Source organism: Ovis canadensis, chromosome 16 (assembly GCF_042477335.2).
Source record: "Ovis canadensis isolate MfBH-ARS-UI-01 breed Bighorn chromosome 16, ARS-UI_OviCan_v2, whole genome shotgun sequence".
NCBI lineage: Eukaryota > Metazoa > Chordata > Mammalia > Artiodactyla > Bovidae > Ovis > Ovis canadensis.
Genome location: NC_091260.1, coordinates 39098801 through 39118118, shown reverse-complemented (window position 1 = coordinate 39118118; position 19318 = coordinate 39098801). Strand labels below are relative to the sequence as shown.

The window sequence follows — 19318 nt, the reverse complement described above, 5'->3', positions numbered from 1 at the left end:
TATTTGCCTTTCTCTGTCAGACTTACTTCACTTGTATGATAATCTCTGGGTCCATCCATATTGCTACAAATGACAGTTATTTTATTCTTTTTATGGCTGAGTAAATATTCCATTGTATGTAAGTATCACATTTTCTTCATTCATTCATCTGTCAGTGGATGTTTAGATTGTTTTCATGTCTTGAAAATTGTAAATAGTACTGCAGTGAACATTGGGGTGTATGTATCATTTTGAATTATGATTTTCTCAGGGATATATGCCCAGAAATGGGATCATTGTGTCATATGATAGTTATGGTAGTTCTAATTTTAGTTTTCTAAGGAACTTCCCTCCATAGTGTTCTCTATAGTGGTTGTACCAATTTACATTCCCAACAACAGTCTTGGAGGGTTTCCTTTCCTCCGCATCCTCTCCAGATAGTTGTTTGTGGATTTTTTGATGATGGACATTCTGATTGATATGATGCTGCCACTAAGTCGCTTCAGTCGTGTCCGACTCTGTGCGACCCCATAGATGGCAGCCCACCAGGCTCCCCCATCCCTGGGATTCTCCAGGCGAGAACACTGGAGTGAGTTGCCATTTTCTTCTCCAGTGCATGAAAGTGAAAAGTGAAAGTGAAGTCGCTCAGTCATGTCCGAGTCAGCGACCCCATGGACTGTGGCCTACCAGGCTCCTCCATCCCTGGGATTTTCCAGGCAAGAGTACTGGAGTAGGTTGCCTTTTCTGATTGATATGATACCTCATTGTAATTTTGATTTGCATTTCTCTAATAATTAGTGGATGTTTAGCATCTTTTCATATGTTTTTTTGATTATCTTCTTTGGAAGATATATCTTCTTTAGAGAAATGTCTGTTTCGATCTTCCCATTTTTTGACTAAGTTGTTTTCAACACAGTGATTTGATACATGTATATTTGCCAAATGGTTGCCACAGTAAGTCTAGTTAACATCTATTGTTGTTGTTGTTTAATCACTAAGTTATGTCCGACTCTTTGCAATCTCATGGACTGTAGCCTGCTAGGCTCCTCTGTCCATGGGATTTCCCAGGCAAGAGTACTGGAGTGGATTGCCATTGCCTCCTCCAGGGGATCTTCCCAACCCACGGATTGAACCCACGGATTGAACCCACATCTCCTGAATTGCAGGTGGATTCTTTACTGCTGGTCCACCAGGGAAGCTCTCTTACCACACGTAATTATATATTTTTCTTCTCATGATAATAACTTTTAAGGTCTATTCCCTTATACATTTTCAAATACACAATACAGTATTATTAACTATAGTAACCAAGCTGTACCTTACATCCTTTGACTTATTTTATATCTGAAAGAGTTCTTATATTTTTGTTAACTATTTAGCAGAGGTATTTCCTCCCCTCAAATACCAGCATGCATCTGTGGAATGGGCCAGAATGCCTTAAGAAAGTCCTAATTTAAAATACTCCTCTCGAGGGGTCATCCCCATGCACCAGCCCCAAGCATGCTGTATCCTGCATCAGACATGGGGATGACCCAGAGAGATGTTATGGGGAGGGAGGTGGGAGGGGGGTTCATGTTTGGGAACGCATGTAAGAATTAAAGATTTTAAAATTTAAAAAATAAAAAACTAAAAAAATAAATAAAATAAAAATAAAATAAAATAAAATACTCCTCTCTGTCCAATTCTACCTCTTGCTTTTGGTCTTATATCTGTTAACGTGAATTTTTCCCTTTATCTCTCTGGATCTTTTTGCAAATGAATATCTTCCATGAAAAGCCAGCCCCACCTGCCCGTCAACATATATTCTTAAATTTTGCAATAGCTACACAAATTACTCTCCTCCTTCTACTGCAAATATTTGTCATTAAGCTCTGACAATGATATAGATGTTGACACTGCCCCCCAAAGTTTTGCTGCCAAATATAGAATGACATGTTTTGTTTAATACTTTTATTTCTGCCCTTTTTTTCAAAAGATTTTTTTCTTTCTGAGCCTCACTACATTTTGAGAACAAAACTGGGTTAACTATATCTCATCTGTAACCTTATAACTTAAAATCAGTTTTCAGAATAAAGTGGGAGAATGAACTCCATATTTGCTGAAACGAATTCTTAAATTATTAAAGTTTCCCAGAAATCTATTTCAGAGATGAGCAGGAACTCTCTAGACAGGAGGTGCTATAAAATTTTTAAATGAGTGGAAGAAAATAGAAGTTTGCATTAATCAATGTGTGCTTAACAATCTGGTTTGCCTGTGGATATTAAAATGACAACAAGCCAGGTTATAATCAAGAATGAAAGGCCCCCTTTAATTGTGAACAGAGAGGAAATTAGTTAACCGTCCAGGACCACGCATTGGTTATTTTTACAGTAAGGATGGGTGAGATTCACCGAATACTTGGGCTTGGTTACTGTCAACAAATACATAGCAAGGTCACCTTGGATAAGTACTTCCTGCATTCACAAGCATACACATGAGGACCGGAGGGAAGAGTTACACTCTGGGTAATGACATGACCTAGAAACGCACTGCATCTAATACAGACCTGGAAAGTATAAATCAATAATCTGTGACTTGCTGGGCCACTTTTTCCCTGTCCCCATTCTCTTCTCTTTCATGTCCCCATAGTATTCAGCAGGATGCTCCTTAGGCCTCGAAAGACCTTGGTCTTCCTCTTTGTGTAGTGAATTCCAGCTCATCCTCTAAGGTCCGTATAGATTGCCACCTCTTCTATGAATGAAGCCTTCAAATTTAGATTTATCCTCTTCTTAACTCTTGGGTCATGGTTCTTTGTAGCTTTCTGAAACTTAGTACTTATCCCATGATAATATAATTTTTTATTTCTTATTCCAGTTACAAGAATGGAAGCTCAATGACAGCAGAGGTCTTATCTGTTTGGTTCATTGCTTCTGTCGCTAGGTCAGTTCCGTCGCTCAGTCGTGTCCAACTCTTTGCGACCCCATGGACTACAGCACCCCAGGCCTCCCTGTCCATCACCAACTCCTAGAGTTTACTCAGACTCATGTCCATTGAGTCAGTGATGCCATCCAACCGTCTCATCCTCTGTTTTCTCCTCCTCCCACCTTCAATCTTTCCCAGGATCAGGGTCTTTTCAAATTAGTCAATTCTTCACATCAGGTGGCCAAAGTAGTGGAGCTTCAGCTTCAACGTCAGTCCTTCTAATGAACACTCAGGACTGATTTCCTTTAGGATGGACTGGTTGGATCTCCTCACAGTCCAAGGGACTCTCAAGAGTCTTCTCCAATACCACAGTTCAAAAGCATCAATTCTTCAGCACTCAGGTTTCATTACAGTCCAACTCTCACATCCATACATGACCACTGGAAAAACCATAGCCTTGACTAGACGGACCTTTGTTGGCAAAGTAATGTCTCTGTTTTTAATATGCTGTCTAGGTTGGTCATAACTTTTCTTCCAAGGAGCAAGTGTCTTTTAATTTCATGGCTACAGTCACTATCTGCAGTGATTTTGAAGCCCAAGAAAATAAAGTCTCACTGTTTCCCTTGTTTCTCCATCTATTTGCCATGAAGTGATGGGACTGGATGTCATGATCTTAGTTTTGTGAATGTTGAGTTTTAAGCCAACTTTTTCACTCTTCTCTTTCACTTTCATCAACAGGCTCTTTAGTTCTTCTTCACTTTCTGCTGTAAAGGTGGTGTTACCTGTGTGTCTGAGGTTATTGATATTTCTCCTGGCAATCTTGATTGCAGCTTGTGCTTCATCCAGCCCAACATTTTGCATGATATACTCTGCACATAAGTTAAAAAGCTTCTGTCCCCAAGACTTAGGAAAATGCCTAGCACAAAGGAATTGGAGAAATATTTTTGAATGATTCATTTCTTAGCATATGGGCATGTTTAGGATGTAAGGAAACAGGATGAACCAAGTAGGTTGTCGTTTTCCATATGATTCAGTTAAGTTATGACAGACATAGGAACACATTACTGTAAGCAGTGGGATTGTAAAGAGGAAATAGACATTGAATTAGAATACTTACATTAAATTTGTAAAAGCTAATTAGCCATCATAGGCTAAGTGTGAAATGGTGACATAGTGAGTTGTAAATATATATGTGAAAAAATAAGTATAGAGAACAGAGAGACTTAATCAAAAGGGGCAGGCTCTTCAAGGAGGGATTGATGTATCAGGTAAGAAGAGATTTAGGATCAGTGGGATGAAGGCATTGTGATGGAGAAGATCATGTTTTGTGAGAAAAATGAGCAGACTATTTATGAATAGAAATTCTGGACTATAAGCTTGACATGATAAGCCAGACCAAGACTCAGATCTCAGCCACCAACTGAGTGACAGTGAGCAAGAAAGGTGTCTAACCTCTAATAACCTCCCTAGTTTTGCTGTTTCACAGTGTTGTTGTGGGGATCAAATGAATCAAGATGATTCTGATGTAGGCAGACCAACATAAGCATTAAGAAATAGTAGGCTACACATGGGAGTATACATTTTGGTTTATATATTGGAAAAAATATTAGAAGGAAATAGTATATCCAAATTACCTGTACTTGCATTAGAATGATGTGATTATGAATTATCTTCTCTTAATAAGAGATATATCCATATCATCATCAAATAACATATATTATTAAAAATTTACTTCATACAATAAATATTATCCTAGGTGCTGAGAAAATAACAGTGAATAAAAGAAATAAGGTCTGGACTCTTAAGTCGCTTAGGTTTTACTAGGCAAGCAGAGATCGTTTCGGATGGTAAGCGCAGTGATAGTAGCATGATGATCGAGGAGGACGAAAACTGGTAGATGAGTCAGGGGCAGTCTCTACAAGGATAGCAGAGACCTATCTGAGCAAAGATCTGAATGATGGATCGATGGCAGGACATAAATACTGAGTTGAGAAGACTGCTCTAGGCAGTGGGTCTGGATGCTCCAAAGGCCATAAGCAGAGTGAACTGGATGTGTTCAAGGGACAGAAGGAGAGCCATTGTGGCTGGAATACAGTGATTGGAGAGGGTGGTGAAAAGTGAAAGTCACCAGATACATAGGGGCCAGATCATGAAGGACTTTTGAAACTGTGGTAAGGAAATTAGATTTTATTCACAGACATTGGGGGTATTTTAAGCAGAAATATGATATGATTTACATTTTAACTAATATTTTATATATGTGTGTAAGATAATCATGATGGTGTGATCACTCACCTAGAGCCAGACATCCTGGAATGTGAAGTCAAGTGGGCCTTGGGAAACATCACTACAAACAAAGCTAGTGGAGGTGATGGAATTCCAGTTGAGCTATTTCAAATCCTGAAAGATGATGCTGGGAAAGTGCTGCACTCAATATGCCAGCAAATTTGGAAAACTCAGCAGTGGCCACAGGACTGGAAAAACTCAGTTTTCATTCCAATCCCAAAGAAAGGCAATGCCAAAGAATGCTCAAACTACCGCACAATTGCACTCATCTCACACGCTACTAAAGTAATGCTCAAAATTCTCCAAGCCAGGCTTCAGCAATACGTGAACTGTGAACTTCCAGATGTTCAAGCTGGTTTTAGAAAAGGCAGAGGAACCAGAGATCAAATTGCCAACATCCGCTGAATCATGGAAAAAGCAAGAGAGTTCCAGAAAAACATCTACTTCTGCTTTATTGACTATGCCAAAGCCTTTGACTGTGTAGATCACAATCAACTGTGGAAAATTCTGAAAGAGATGGGAATACCAGACCACCTGACCTGCCTCTTGAGAAACCTATATGCAGGTCAGGAAGTAGCTGTTAGAACTGGACATGGAACAACAGACTGGTTCCAAATAGGAAAAGGAGTAGGTCAAGGCTGTATATCGTCACTCTGCTTATTTAACTTATGTGCAGAGTACATCATTAGAAAGAATGGGCTGGATGAAGCACAAGCTGGAATCAAGATTTCTGGGAGAAATATCAATAACCTCAGATATGCAGATGACACTACCCTTATGGTACAAAGTGAAGAAGAACTAAGGAACCTCTTGATGAAAGTGAAAAAGGAGAGTGAAAAGTTGGCTTAAAGCTCAACATTCAGAAAATGAAGATCATGGCATCTGGTGCCATGGCAAATAGTTGGGGAAACAGTGTAAACAGTGGCAGACTTTATTTTTGGGGGCTCCAAAATCACTGCAGATGGTGATTACAGCCATGAAAGTAAAAGACCCTTACTCCTTGGAAGGAAAGTTATGACCAACCTAGATAGCATATTAAAAAGCAGAGGCATTACTTTGTCAACAAAGGTCCATCTAGTCAAGGCTATGGTTTTTCCAGTAGTCATGTATGGATGTGAGAGTTGAACTATAAAGAAAGCTGAGGGCCAAAGAATTGATGCTTTTGAACTGTGGTGTTGGAGAAGACTCTTGGGAGTCCCTTGGACTGCAAGGAGATCCAACCAGTCCATCCTAAAGGAAATCAGTCCTGGGTATAGAAGGATTGGTGTTGAAGCCGGAGCTCCAATACTTTGGCCACCTGATGCGAAGAGCTGACTCATTTGAAAAGACGCTGATGCTGGGAAAGATTGAGGGCAGGAGGAGAAGGGGATGACAGAGGATGAGATGATTGGATGTCATCACAGACTCAATAGACATGAGTTTGGGTAGACTCTGGGAGTTGGTGATGGACAGGGAGGCCTGGGGCGCTGTAGTCCATGGGGTTGCAAAGAGTCAGACACGACTGAGTGACTAAAGTGAACTGAACTGATACATGTTCATGTATATATGTATACACATAGTATATATATAAATGTATATGCACACACACACACACACACACACATATATATATGTAGTAAAATTTAACTGCTAGGTGATAAAATGTAGCCTATCATGATTTCATGTCATGACATGATCTGCCAATGTCTAATTAATGGGGAGAAAATGAGGTCATTTCATATATATATATATATATATATATATATATCCATATGCGGCTTTTCAAGCATTATATATTTTAAAGGGGGACAGTTTGCATTACCTCCCCAAACTTTTACTGATTTGTTAGATAATTTGTAACATATTTAAATAAGATTTACTGAGTTCTGTACTATGGGGCAAAGTTAAGCTCTTGATTGGAAACACCAGTATTCTGAATGTCAGTTCTGGTTCTCTGCTTCCAATACTGTGTTATTTTCACTTGCATTTAATTTCCTGAAAAGGATAGTGGATGGTGTATTTGAAAAAATGATATTAAAGAGAAAATTTGCAAATGTAAAGCTGTGTAGTGTTTGCTTTAGAGTGTTTGAAAATTATTTGTCCTTCTCTTCCTGACAGCACATTATTTCTAAAAAAAATAGCCAATAGTGAGCTGTGTACTCTTGAGTGAACACACCTATGGTGGAATGATTTTGGCATGTGAAGAGGGACATCAACTACTTTCATTCCCCAAAGCTTCATTACTGACCTCGTTATTCCTTTGGAGCACATTTCTGAATCTGCTCCCGAAGTACAGGGGCATAATAGGAGAGCCAGCCCTTTTCCTCCATCCTGTCAATGCCGGAAACAATAACGCACTTTCAGTGTTGCCCAGAAAGTAGAGTATTCCTTTGTGAAGACACATAGTTTTCAGTTGACAGTTGACATAGTTGATGTCAGTTTTGAAGGACTCACATTGCCTTCAGTGTCTACAAAGATAACTACTGATCTCAAACAGCTTGAAGCCTGTTCCCATCTCTATGCACTAAGTCGATTCAGTCATGTCTGACTCTTTGCAGCCCCATGGACTGTAGCCCACCAGGCTCCTCTGTCCATGGGGCTTCTCCAGGCAAGAATACTGGAGTGGGTTGCCATTTCCTTCTCCAGGGGATCTTCCCAACCCAGGAATCAAACCCACGTCTCTTATGTTTCCTGTACTGGCAGGTGAGTTCTTTACCACTAGTGCCACCTGGGAAACCCCATCCCATCTCTATGAAGAACATTGGTGTCCACACTACCTTCTTTCTCCAGAATGCAGTACAGCCAGTGTCAATGCCATCAGTGTCAGAGAGGCTGGTCTTCATTGCCCCCTCTTTTCCCTCTTTTCTTTCCATCAAAAACAAGGTTTTTCAAAAAGATCTATCCTATCAGGGCCTTTGTTGTTTTTGAAAGTGAATATTGTTTCTCAAGTATTCAGAAAGAAACATCAAAAAGCAAAACCACTTCTGTAGTTCCTGCTGGAATAAAACACATGACCCCTTTCCCTACATTTTCATCCTCAAAAGTGATCCCTTCTGAAAGAAATGAAACAATTTTCAAGCAGCTGTGTGGTTTTTTTAACCTCCTTTGATGTAGTCAGCAATGTTTTTCCAGCAGACATTTCATATAGAGTTCATGTCAAGATTTTCAGGAGAAATAGAAGATAACCCTCTGACCCTGCCTTCGGGTGGCTTAGAGTCTTCTTTCATTAGGAAGGACAAATAGAACCAGAGTTACTTAAGAATCTGTAAAGGTAATATGTGGTTTAAGAGTTCAAGCTCTTCAATCAGACAGCCTTATCCTGGCCTTCCCTTTTGACTTTCTACCTGTATTTCCAACAACTTCAGAAATTTCTGCAAAGCAAGTATAATAATAGCAATCATATTCTAGAGTTGCCATGAGGCCAAATGAAATAGTGAATCGTGCACATAACGTATTTAGCTTGCTTCCAGGGCCTCAAATTAATACTTAAAACTCTTGGTAAACATTGATGGAGAATAATTATTATTTCAACCAGTTTTTTTTTAAGTGGCCTTTGAGAATTATATTACAACCATATATTCACAAAATGTAAATATGGACTGTTTTCATTTTTCTCTAATAGGCATTTTAAACTGTTGTGTGGCATACAACGTTGGTCTCCCAAAAGCAAAGATATTTTCTGGTCCTTCAAGTGAACAGTTTGGCTATGCAGTGCAGCAGTTTATAAATCCAAAAGGCAACTGGTAAGAACATTCTTTATCTTTTCAGTAAAGTCATTAAATAAATTTAATATCTGACTACAATTGCTTGTTCAGATTGATGCATGAAAATGTTATTAATTGGTAGCCCTCAAATATCCTTAAATGAAGAATTTTTCTTTCAGACTTGGTAAATATCGGATTGATAATTAATGGAATGACTTAAAAGTACTTTAAAAAAAAAAACCTCGATAGAAAGTTTTCTCTAAATATTCCTTTGTGAATTCATAATACAAGATTTTGACCATTTGATGATAGATAAACAGATAAGACAGGTAGGTAGATGGACAGATTTGTCTTCCTTCCTTACTCTGTAAACTGGTATCCATTAGGTTTTATAAGTGTTCTACTAGCTAATGCTACCTCTGGACCATTTCTAGATGGCAGAATTGTTCCCTACATTTTCTCTTTCAGCAAAGCTTTGTCTACTGGCTTCATTTAAAGTCAGCATTCCCTACTCCAGGTAACCAAGGGTCCCTGCAAACATTCATGCTCCCTGTTGCAGCAGAAAACTCCCGGCAGATCCTGGCTCATTTAGAGATTTTTCTGATGATTAAATAGGCAGTTATTAGCTTATCAAATAAGGGCTATAATTTATACCCCTTTTCCTTCATGAACTTATGTCTGGTGCTCTAAAAAAGTGGAATTCCAACAAACATTCAGGATCCCAATGATTGACATTTAGGTGCGTGCCTATCTGTATGATAGGGAAACAAAATGAAATGATACTCAAGAGCGTAGTATGTCTGTGAAGGCATCGTAGAGGAGGTGAATCCTGAGCTGGGTCTTAAGATTGGAGGTGAACAAGCAGAAGAGTATTAACTCGTTCCTGCTTCAGAGCTTTGGTGCACTGCTTTTCTCCTAGAAGGGACTGTCTTCGGAAGATCTTGGCTCTTATCTCTCAGTTTCAACTCAAATGCCTCCTTTTCAAAGAGACCTTTCGGAACCAACCTGTCTGAATTAGCACTTCACAACCGCTTCAGTCGTCTCTAGCCTTTTATTTTCTGAATAGCCATTGTTACTGTCTGAAATTATCTTTATGTGTTTGTACACCCATGACCCATCTTCTGCTCTGTCTCTGAGTGTAGGCACCTTGCTTTGGGCACTGGTGTGTGCTCAGAACCCAGAGTGGCAGCTGCTGTGGAGTAGAGGGTCAGTAATTATTTTCTTGATTACTGAATGAAAGTCCTAGTTCTACCTGGTTCACTCGAGGTAGTCTACAAAGTGATGTCTTGTAGACTGACTGACATAGAAGCTGAACAAGACCTTCAGACAAGTTCTGATGGTCCACTTCGTAAGCTTGGCCTTGCTGAGGACAACCTGGCATTAAACTTGAGGTGATTCTTTTTAAGTAACAGTTTTTCTGGGGCAGAGAAAGAGCCACCATCAGCAATAGATGCTATTAGAGATGTCAAGGATTGCTGGCAGCTCAGCCACTGGCCACTTTGTGGGTTGGAAGTTACCCAAAGAGACACAGGTGACAGAGATCTAGCAGGCAGAGTCCTGGCCAAGTGGGCCCTGTCTCCTTTCTCTCTCCAGGATTCCCTTTAAGTGCAGAAAGCATTGCTAGAAGACAAACACATTCCAGGGAGCTCTGCTCAATACTAGGTCATAACCTGAATGGGAAAAGAATTTGAAAAAGAATAGATGTATGCATATGTATAAATGAATCGCTTTGCTGGACACCTGAAACTAACATAACATTGCTAACCAACTGTATTCCAATATAAAATAAAAATGTTTAAAAAGACAAATGTATTAATTTGTGGTGAGAATCTGGTGCTGACAGGGTTGTTTCAAGACCAAGGACACCAGACATTTCTAAATCCTGCCTTGACCTTCTCAGGACATTACGGAAAGATACGTCAACACAGAGCTTTCTGTTAGATGTATGGTAAGGCTTATCAAGGACTTCTTTCCTCAAGCCTAGTATAACCACCAGCTGGTATGTGCGTACTCCATCCCCAGGAAGCAGAGAAGGGGAGGTCTTACCTGGGGGCTACACCCTGTGGGGGTGTGAAGCAGGAAGAAAAGAGAACATAAGCTGGCCTGACATGCTAGCCTAGGTCCCTCCCTGATCTGGCCCCCTAACATCCAAGTCATGGATGTGATCTAATGCACCACAGGCTGGATGCTATATGAGGGGCAGAAAGTATAAAGCATGGACCTTGACTTTAAGGCGTGTGGAATAGAGTCTGTGAGGAGGATGGATGTGCAGATCAGGCAGCCATGAATAATGCAGGGGCATAAAGGCCAACCCCCATAGTCAACAGCATTTGCGTTCCTCTAGTGCCACTTGCTGTATTAACTTACTGTCGAGAGCTCATTTTCCCTTCCTGAGACCTGAGATGCTAGAGGGACAGGGCTCCTTCCTGACTGCTCTCACTAGTTGACACCACCTGGGTTCCTTGCCCAGAGGGCAGGGCTGGGGCAGGATCCAGGTGTGAGTGGGTTTTCACGCTGCAGTGCTGGGGTGGCCGAGGTTAGGACCAGCAGCTTTCATGACTCTCAGGATCAAGGAAAATACTATGAAACCTGGAATCCAGAATGGCCTATTTGTTTTGACAGTTGGCACTGTGCCCCTCCCCACTCCTAATTTATGACAATCACACAGACATTATGGGAGTAGCAGATGTGGGAAAGACTGTTTTAACATTAACTTTCCTTCTGATATTAATCAAGTTAACTTTGGGCACAGAAAGTGATATTACTATGAATTCCTTTAATAACTATGAGTCTTTTTCCCTTAGACTTTATATATGTAATACTCACACACATCTCTCTCTATTTTTTTAACTCCCTTACTGTAAAAACGGAGTACAAAAATAAAGCTGCTGTGCTGGTAGTTTTCTCCTCAGCTCACTTTGACTTTCTTTACAGTCTGTCTTGTTGAACCCAAACTTCATCTCTCAGCTCTTTCCTGCCCTCTGAAAACTCACTTAAAGCTCTAGCCTGAGTTTTCTTAAGTCACACTCTGCTATTTTCAAAGTACAGATTTTATCTGTTCCATATGCCCCATGTTTCTAAGAATGTATTGGCATATTTCGCACAGGGATCTATAAGATTTTAACAAAGTGATCATGAATCCTTTGCTGGTTTTATTTATTATACTTTTATTACACTGTGGACTTTTACTTTAAAAACAGTAGTGATATGCTTTGAAAGTTCCTGAAACTTTTTCATGGTCTCTTATGAGCTGGATGATTTTAAAAGCATGATTACCTCCCAAGTAGAGCTCCACAGCACTCTTCTTCCTGTAAGTAAAGCTGTGGTCTGTTCTCCCTCCAGTGTAGGCAAAGGGTCACCCTACTTTGGAGCCGTCATTTTATATACAGGATGTTCAGATGTGGGTGGTGCAATCCTTATCACAGTTGTACAAAGGACTGTGATACATTTAAAGTCATTTCCTGGAAGCTTGTGGTGATACGTACTGTTTCTGTTTGTCTAATCTGAGGGCCTGTCTCAAGAATCATCTGAACTCATTGTATGACTCAAAAATCTTAGAACACTGCAATCTCTTGTGTGACGAGGACTGTCTGGGATTGAGGGTATTTCCAGTTGTTGAAATGTATTTTCTTGTTGTAGTGAGGACCAGTGCACACTTGCTCTTTAAAAGGAGAAATATAATGAATTGTGTCATGCTCACTCAGTTGCTCAGTCATATCCAACTCTGTGACCCTTTGGAGCCCGCCAGGCTCCTCTCTCCGTGGAATTTTTTGGCAAGAGTACTAGTGTGGGTTGCCATTTCCTCCTTCAGGGGATCTTCCCAACCCAGGGAAGAGTTTTCTTAAGTCACACTCTGCTATTTCAAGGTACAAACTTTATCTGTTCCATGTGCCCCATGTTCCTAAGAATGTATAGGCATATTTTGCACAGGGATGTATAAGATTTTAACAAAATGCTCTCGAGTCCTTTGCTGGGTTTTATTTATTATACTTTTGCATCTCCTGTGTCTCCTGCATTGCAGGTAGATTCTTTGCCACTGAGCCATCAGGGAAGCCCTGAACATATTTCATAGCCAAAAATAAAAACCCTTCCATCTATACATATTATAGATTCTACTTTTTAAGTAAGAAAAATTATAGCAAAGCATTATGTGTATTATAAATATAACAGGGTGTATGAGATACCTCTTATAAGGGAATTTTAGATAAACAATAGAGAAGTAACATTCAATTCTGCACAAACAGCAATGATTATGTCATATAGTATATTGGCAATATCAGTACTAGTAAATTCTTAGCCAACACATAATACTCATGATGACTCTAAGGGTTTTGTCAAATTATTACCCATTTTATAAGTGATAAAGGGGTGAGACTTAGAAAGCTTTGTTAGTCGTCTAAGTTTACAGAGCTAAGAAGTAATATGCATAGGGTAGATTACTACAAGCAGCTTCCCCGGTGGCTCAGAGGTAAAGAATCCACCTGCAGTGCAGGAGCCACAAGAGACACGTGTTCAATCCCTGAGTCAGGAAGATCCCCTGGAAGAGGGCATAGCAACCCACTCCAGTACTTTTGCCTGGAGAATCCCACAGACCGAGGGGTCTGGTGGGCTACAGTCCATAAAGTCTCAAAGAGTTGGACACGACTGATGTGACTTAGCATGCACACACACAGATTAGTACAGAAATAAGGTGTTCCAAGTGGGCATGTTTTTTCAAGTGTCCAGGGAAGAACATGGGAGAATGTAATTGGCATTTATAAATAATATTTAAATATAATTTTCATGTGAAGTTTATAAAGTAAGATGAACTTCATTCAGCATTTTGAATTAAAAATTGTTATAAAAAGTGTTACCGGGGATGACAGTTCCCATCTGTCTTTTCATTCTCTGATAGACAGAGATTTGTCAGATGAGCCAAGAGCTAGAACAAAAGGGTTTTTATCCTCAGCTTCCCCACCATCAGCTGGGTGACTTTGGAAGAGTAACAGAGCCTCTCTGGATCACAAAGAAAAAGGCATCCTGACCAAACCAGAAGTTTTTAGTGCCTTGTGAGAGAATAAAAGTAAAGCACTTCAAAAACTAAACTACTGTGCATATATGAGATACTCTCATTGCTGCTGCTAAGCCGCGTCAGTCGTGTCCAACTGTGCGACCCCATAGATGGCAGCCCAGCAGGCTCCCCTGTCCCTGAGATTCTCCAGGCAAGAACACTGGAGTGGTTTGCCATTTCCTTCTCCAATGCATGAAAGTGAAAAGTGAAAGTGAAGTCGCTCAGCTGTGTCTGACTCTTAGTGACCCCAAAAGTGCAGCCTACCAGGCTCCTCTGTCCATGGGATTTTCCAGGCAAGAGTACTGGAGTGGGGTGCCATTGAGCTCTGTGTAAACACATCTAGAAGCAAAATCAGGATTTTTAATGACTCGTTCCTCCCCACCTCTGTCCACCCACCACTTCCTCCTCAGCCATTTCTCTTCTGTCACGGATTAGCTCCCATGCAATATTAGATTAATTTTTGTCCATTTCTTCTTCTTCCTGGCCAAGAATGCTGTTCTGATCCCTTTTCCAAAATAATCATCTTTGTCTTTCATTATACAGCCTTTAGATATCAGCCAATATCATCCTTTATATCTCTTCATAAAGATAAAATCCAATATCATCCTTTATATCTCTTCATAAAGATAAAATTCTCTTGCTATTAGGTTTTTCTGGCAGTGCCATTTAACATGCTTACTTTGTTTATTCATAAGGTTTGGCTTTATTTTAAATCCATGACATATATATTTCTTTTTGTTCTATTACATTTCAGTTATTTTCACCAACTTCTAACTTAGTCATATTTTTGACTCTACAAAGGCTTAGAAGTCTGACTGTAATATATTCTTGTATTTTTAAGTTTAGAAAACTTACCATTAATATTTTTATGGCTAATTATTATGCTATTGTCATATACTTAAACTAACACTATTACTAGGTCTACAAAGTGGTGTGTCTCCTGTCAACAATGACTTTCCCATGGCTGGCAGTAGGGCCAGGGTAGATAGGCAACCAAGTTCCTTTTAGAGCCCCGTAGACCACTCCAGTGTTGATTTACCTATCTTTGTCACACCATAGTTGCTAATTTTTTTCCACTAAGTTAAAATCATCTTTATGGCTACATTTTTTTCAATGATTTGCATTATATTAGAAAGGGCACTTTAAATATTCCCTGCTCCAACTAACTTCTTCCTTCCCCAGCTCTGGACACAAATTTGTAGGTGTATCCACAAACAGGGTCACACATACATGCCCACCTTTTGTGACTTGCCTATGGAATAGATCTTCTGAGCCAGAGACTCTGGAGACCTTCAATGATCTGTGAAAATCCTCCATGCCTCGCCGCCTCAGTCAGTTCAGTTCAGTTGCTCAGTCATGTCTGCAGCACACCAGGCCTCCCTGTTCATCACCTACTCCCGGAGTTTTCCCAAACTCATGTCCATTGAGTCGGTGATGCCATCCAGCCCTCTCATCTTCTGTTGGCCCCTCCTCCTCCCGCCTTCAATCTTTCCCAGCATCAGGGTTTTTTCAAAAGAATCAGTTTTTCACATTTAGCCTCACTCACCACCTAGTTTTATCGTTTTAAGCTTCCCTCTGTGTTAATGCCTGAAGGTCTGTTTTCAGAACAAGTTCATTCATGATGATGCTGGGACACACACACACTCACACACACACTCCCACACCCACTCACACACACACTCCCACACACATTCTCACGCACCCCCCCCCCCCTTTCTGGTGGATACTTGTCTGAAACTTTCCATCCATTGACTCTGTCTTAAGAAGGATCTGGTAAATGCGAAGTGGCATAGGTGGGACCTATTTGTTAATTTGGTTAGGACCCAGATGATGGAACCACAGTGATAGCTCTCCTGGAAGGGTTCTAAGCCAGCTTAGTATGACAGAAAGAACTGGAGGTTTGGAGTGAAAGGACGTAGGTGCACATCTAGGCTCTGTTGCCAATCAAACTCTTAGAGTTGGATTTCTTTATATGGAAACAGGAATATTTCCTTATGTGCCTTATAAACTATAGTTTACAAATATTGTTGCTTTTCCAGTTCTTTCCATTGATAGCTATCTGCTGAAGCATCTATTTAAAAGGTACTGTCTCATGGATTTTGAGACATAAAAATGTGTGACCTTAAAAGCATTCCTTTCCTCCCCACCGGGGCACAAGCATGTGGAATTTATATCGTCACAAGGCATTAAATTGATTGTTTTGGCTTTTTATTTTAACTTCAGGAAAACTTCATGTTGGATGCGTCAGTGTAACAGAATCAGTTTTTATTGATTCATTTGCTTCCAGTTCAAGAGCTGATTTCCAGGGTTTTGTGAGATAAAACTATTATAGGCTTAAGATGTTCTAGCAATAATGGGGTCAGTGGACTCTGCGTCGGGGGACTGAAAGATCTTGAGGATGTAGCCATCCCACTGTTTGAGGAAGCAGCCTGGCAGCCAGAGAAGTCTGGGGCAGCACAATGAGGCCAGGAGGCTGAAATTGCCTTGAAACATATGCTAGAGTTTAGCTCATAAATTATAGTAGCAGTGCTTCCCAACCAAGAGCTAAAAATGAACTCTTACCTGTCTTCTTCCTTCCTAGAGATGGGAAATCGTTACAGGTGAATTCTTCCCATGACAAACTCCTTTTATGTTCCAAGCAAGTAGCCATATGGAACTCACTGGATTCCTTGTGTTGTCAGTGGCCTGGAACTAAACAGTATAAGGAATAATATTCATATTTATTTATAAGCTATAGGCTTTGAAATGCCTCATCTTAATGTGGGTGTTACATTTAGTAGGCTTCTACTGCCAGACAAAACAACTCTGTGGGTGGCTGATAGACATTTCCAACTGAAAATACCTCCCTCTGAACTTCTGAGCTTCCTTTGCTGGAGTCTTGCTCTACTGACCATATCCTCCTTATCTGACAATGGCCACTTGGTTACTTTTAATTCTTGCCGACAACCTTGGGGTTACCCTTTGCTTTGTTTTCATTCAAAAACTAACTTCTCAAGAAATACTGCTGGTCCTACCTTCAAAATAAATTTACAATATATTGTTACCACCTTGTCACCACCTTCCCTCTGCCAGCCCCACAGGAGCCTGGCATCAGCTCTTGCCTGCATCGTGCCACGTGCCTTCTAAGTGCTTCACCTGCTCCACCTCCACTCCCATGCAATCATTCTCAACGGAGGAACCTTCAAAATCCTCCTAAAAAGTGTCAGATCGTCTCAATACCGTGCTCAAAACCCTCCAGTGGCTTTCTCATATTTCCACTCAGAGGAAAAAACAAGTCCTTACAATTTCATACAAGGCTATCTGTGATCCAGGCCCATTACTAACATGACCTCATCTCCCACCATTTCCCCCTCGTGCATTCTGTACCAGCCACAGGGCTTTGCACCTGTTGTTCTCATAGTCAGGACTTCTCTTCCACCAGAGTCTTAAGATGTTACTCCTTTCCCTCCTTCAACTCTTTACGTAAACGTCACCTCCTCAGTGACACTTTCCTGGCCCTCCTAATAAAGATTGCAACACCCTCCACCCCACGCTCTTGACTCTGCCCTCCTCACTTGTCCCACAAAGTACTGATCACCATTACCATATGTCTTACTTGCTCATTACGTTTATTGTCTGTTTTTCCCCCCTAGAAGGTAACTTCTGTGAGGCCATAATTTTTTTAATTTTATGTATTTATTAATATGTTTATTTATTTTTAGTTGTACTGGGCATGGGCTTTCTAGCAGAGGCAAATGGGGCCCCTATTTGTTGCAGCTTCTCATTTTGATGACTTCTCTTGTCGTGAAGCACAGGCTTTAGGTGCATGGGCTTCAGCAGCTGTAGCACAAGGGCTACAGGCATTCCAGCTCTAGAATGCAGGCTCAGGAGTTGTGCAGCGTGGGTATATCTGCTCCATGCATGTGGAATCTTCCCAGACCAGGGATAGAACCCAAGTCCCCTGCATTGGCAGGCAGACTCTTATCCACTGTACCACCAGAGAAGTCTGGGGCCGTAAATTTTTGACTAATTTATAGTCACTAATGTATCCCCAGTGCCTAGAATTGAGTCTGGCACATAGTTTGCCTGGCTACCATGTACAGCTTCACAGGTTGTACACTGCACAAGGCCCAGGTACACCATTCATGTGGGAATGGAACTCCTTAGAGTTGTACAACATGTCAGTCTCCTAGGACCTCAAGAAACATGTATTTAATCAAATAAAACATGCTTTGCCCTAGTATTTTAAGTGCACCTCTGTTGGTAATCTCTGGGAAAATCTCTAGTATCAAAGAAATGCTTGGAGAGTTTAGAGACTCACAGACCAAAGGAAGATATTTATAACAGCCCCTGGATTGTGGGTTTAAAACTACCTACACCACCATAAATACTATTTACTAACTAAACAAAGTATTTTGAATTCCACTGGAGGTGGGCAAATTGGCTATGTTTTGGAACTCTATATAATCACTATTTTCCCACAAGATAATTGAACAGTAAGTGTTATTTTAAGTAGTCTTGGAAGAATTCCCAGTTTCACTGTAGGAAAAGAGAAGTTTATATCTTGGGATTTTGTTCTGTTTTGAGAATCAGCACACACAACTGTTCATGCAGCTCTTTGCCTGGTTGTGGTTAAATTAAATCTGTTACTTCAGAGAGGCTTCGCCACACTTAGTTTACCCGCTGAGGTGTCTTGTCCCCCACCTTTATAACGTTCTCTCCCTGCATGTTTCTTCCTGCTCTAGCTGATTACATAAACTTTTGTAGATAAATATACCTGCCTCCCTCATCTTCCTGTCTGATTAATTTGAGAATGTCACAGTTCCCTCGGCGTAGCCACGGGTGATGTCATAACCTCTCCTTTTGAGGGAGAGTTGTCAGGAACGAGGATTTCACTGGATGCAAGACAGGAGGAGAATCTGCTGGAAACACTGCCAAAAAAGGAGGTGGGCAGTGGATTTTCAAACCTTCCCTGTAATCGCTAGTATGACCTATGACTACCTACTTACTAATGTGGTTCTCAGTAGTTAAAGAATGAGTCATACACAGTGAGAACACCATTGCTGTTCTTCAACAGACATGATGGTCTGGTTGCCACTGTCCTCTACTGTTTTGTGGTAAGAGTTTAATATGGGGTGGTGCCGCCAGAGATTTCTATGCATTCTGTGTGAGACTCTCAAGCCCTGTCATGAATTTCTCATTAAATGGCATATAGCTGCACAGAGGCTTCATTTCTTCTTGTCTGATGAATGGGAGCAGGGGCAGGGACCCTAATTCTCACGGTGGTGGTAGAGATGTCATAACCCCCCAGCACCATGAGGTTATCCAACCCTGAATTCTGGGGTGAGGTGGAAGGGAGGCCGAGACAGTGTCCAGGGAAGACTTACTAGGAAACAGCAGGTGGCCTTTCGAGCTTTCTCACTGAGAAAACGCGTAGCTA

At 40.7% G+C, this 19318-nt stretch overlaps 1 protein-coding gene across 1 annotated transcript in view; it reads left to right on the top strand.

The window, feature by feature from the left end:
* Positions 1 to 19318, top strand: part of ITGA2 (integrin subunit alpha 2) — a 109143-nt gene that overhangs the window by 23099 nt on the left and 66726 nt on the right. Inside the window, exon 2 of the mRNA XM_069556563.1 lies at positions 8768 to 8888. Coding sequence (XP_069412664.1) covers positions 8768 to 8888 — 121 coding nt within the window. The remainder of the gene's footprint in view (positions 1 to 8767; positions 8889 to 19318) is intronic.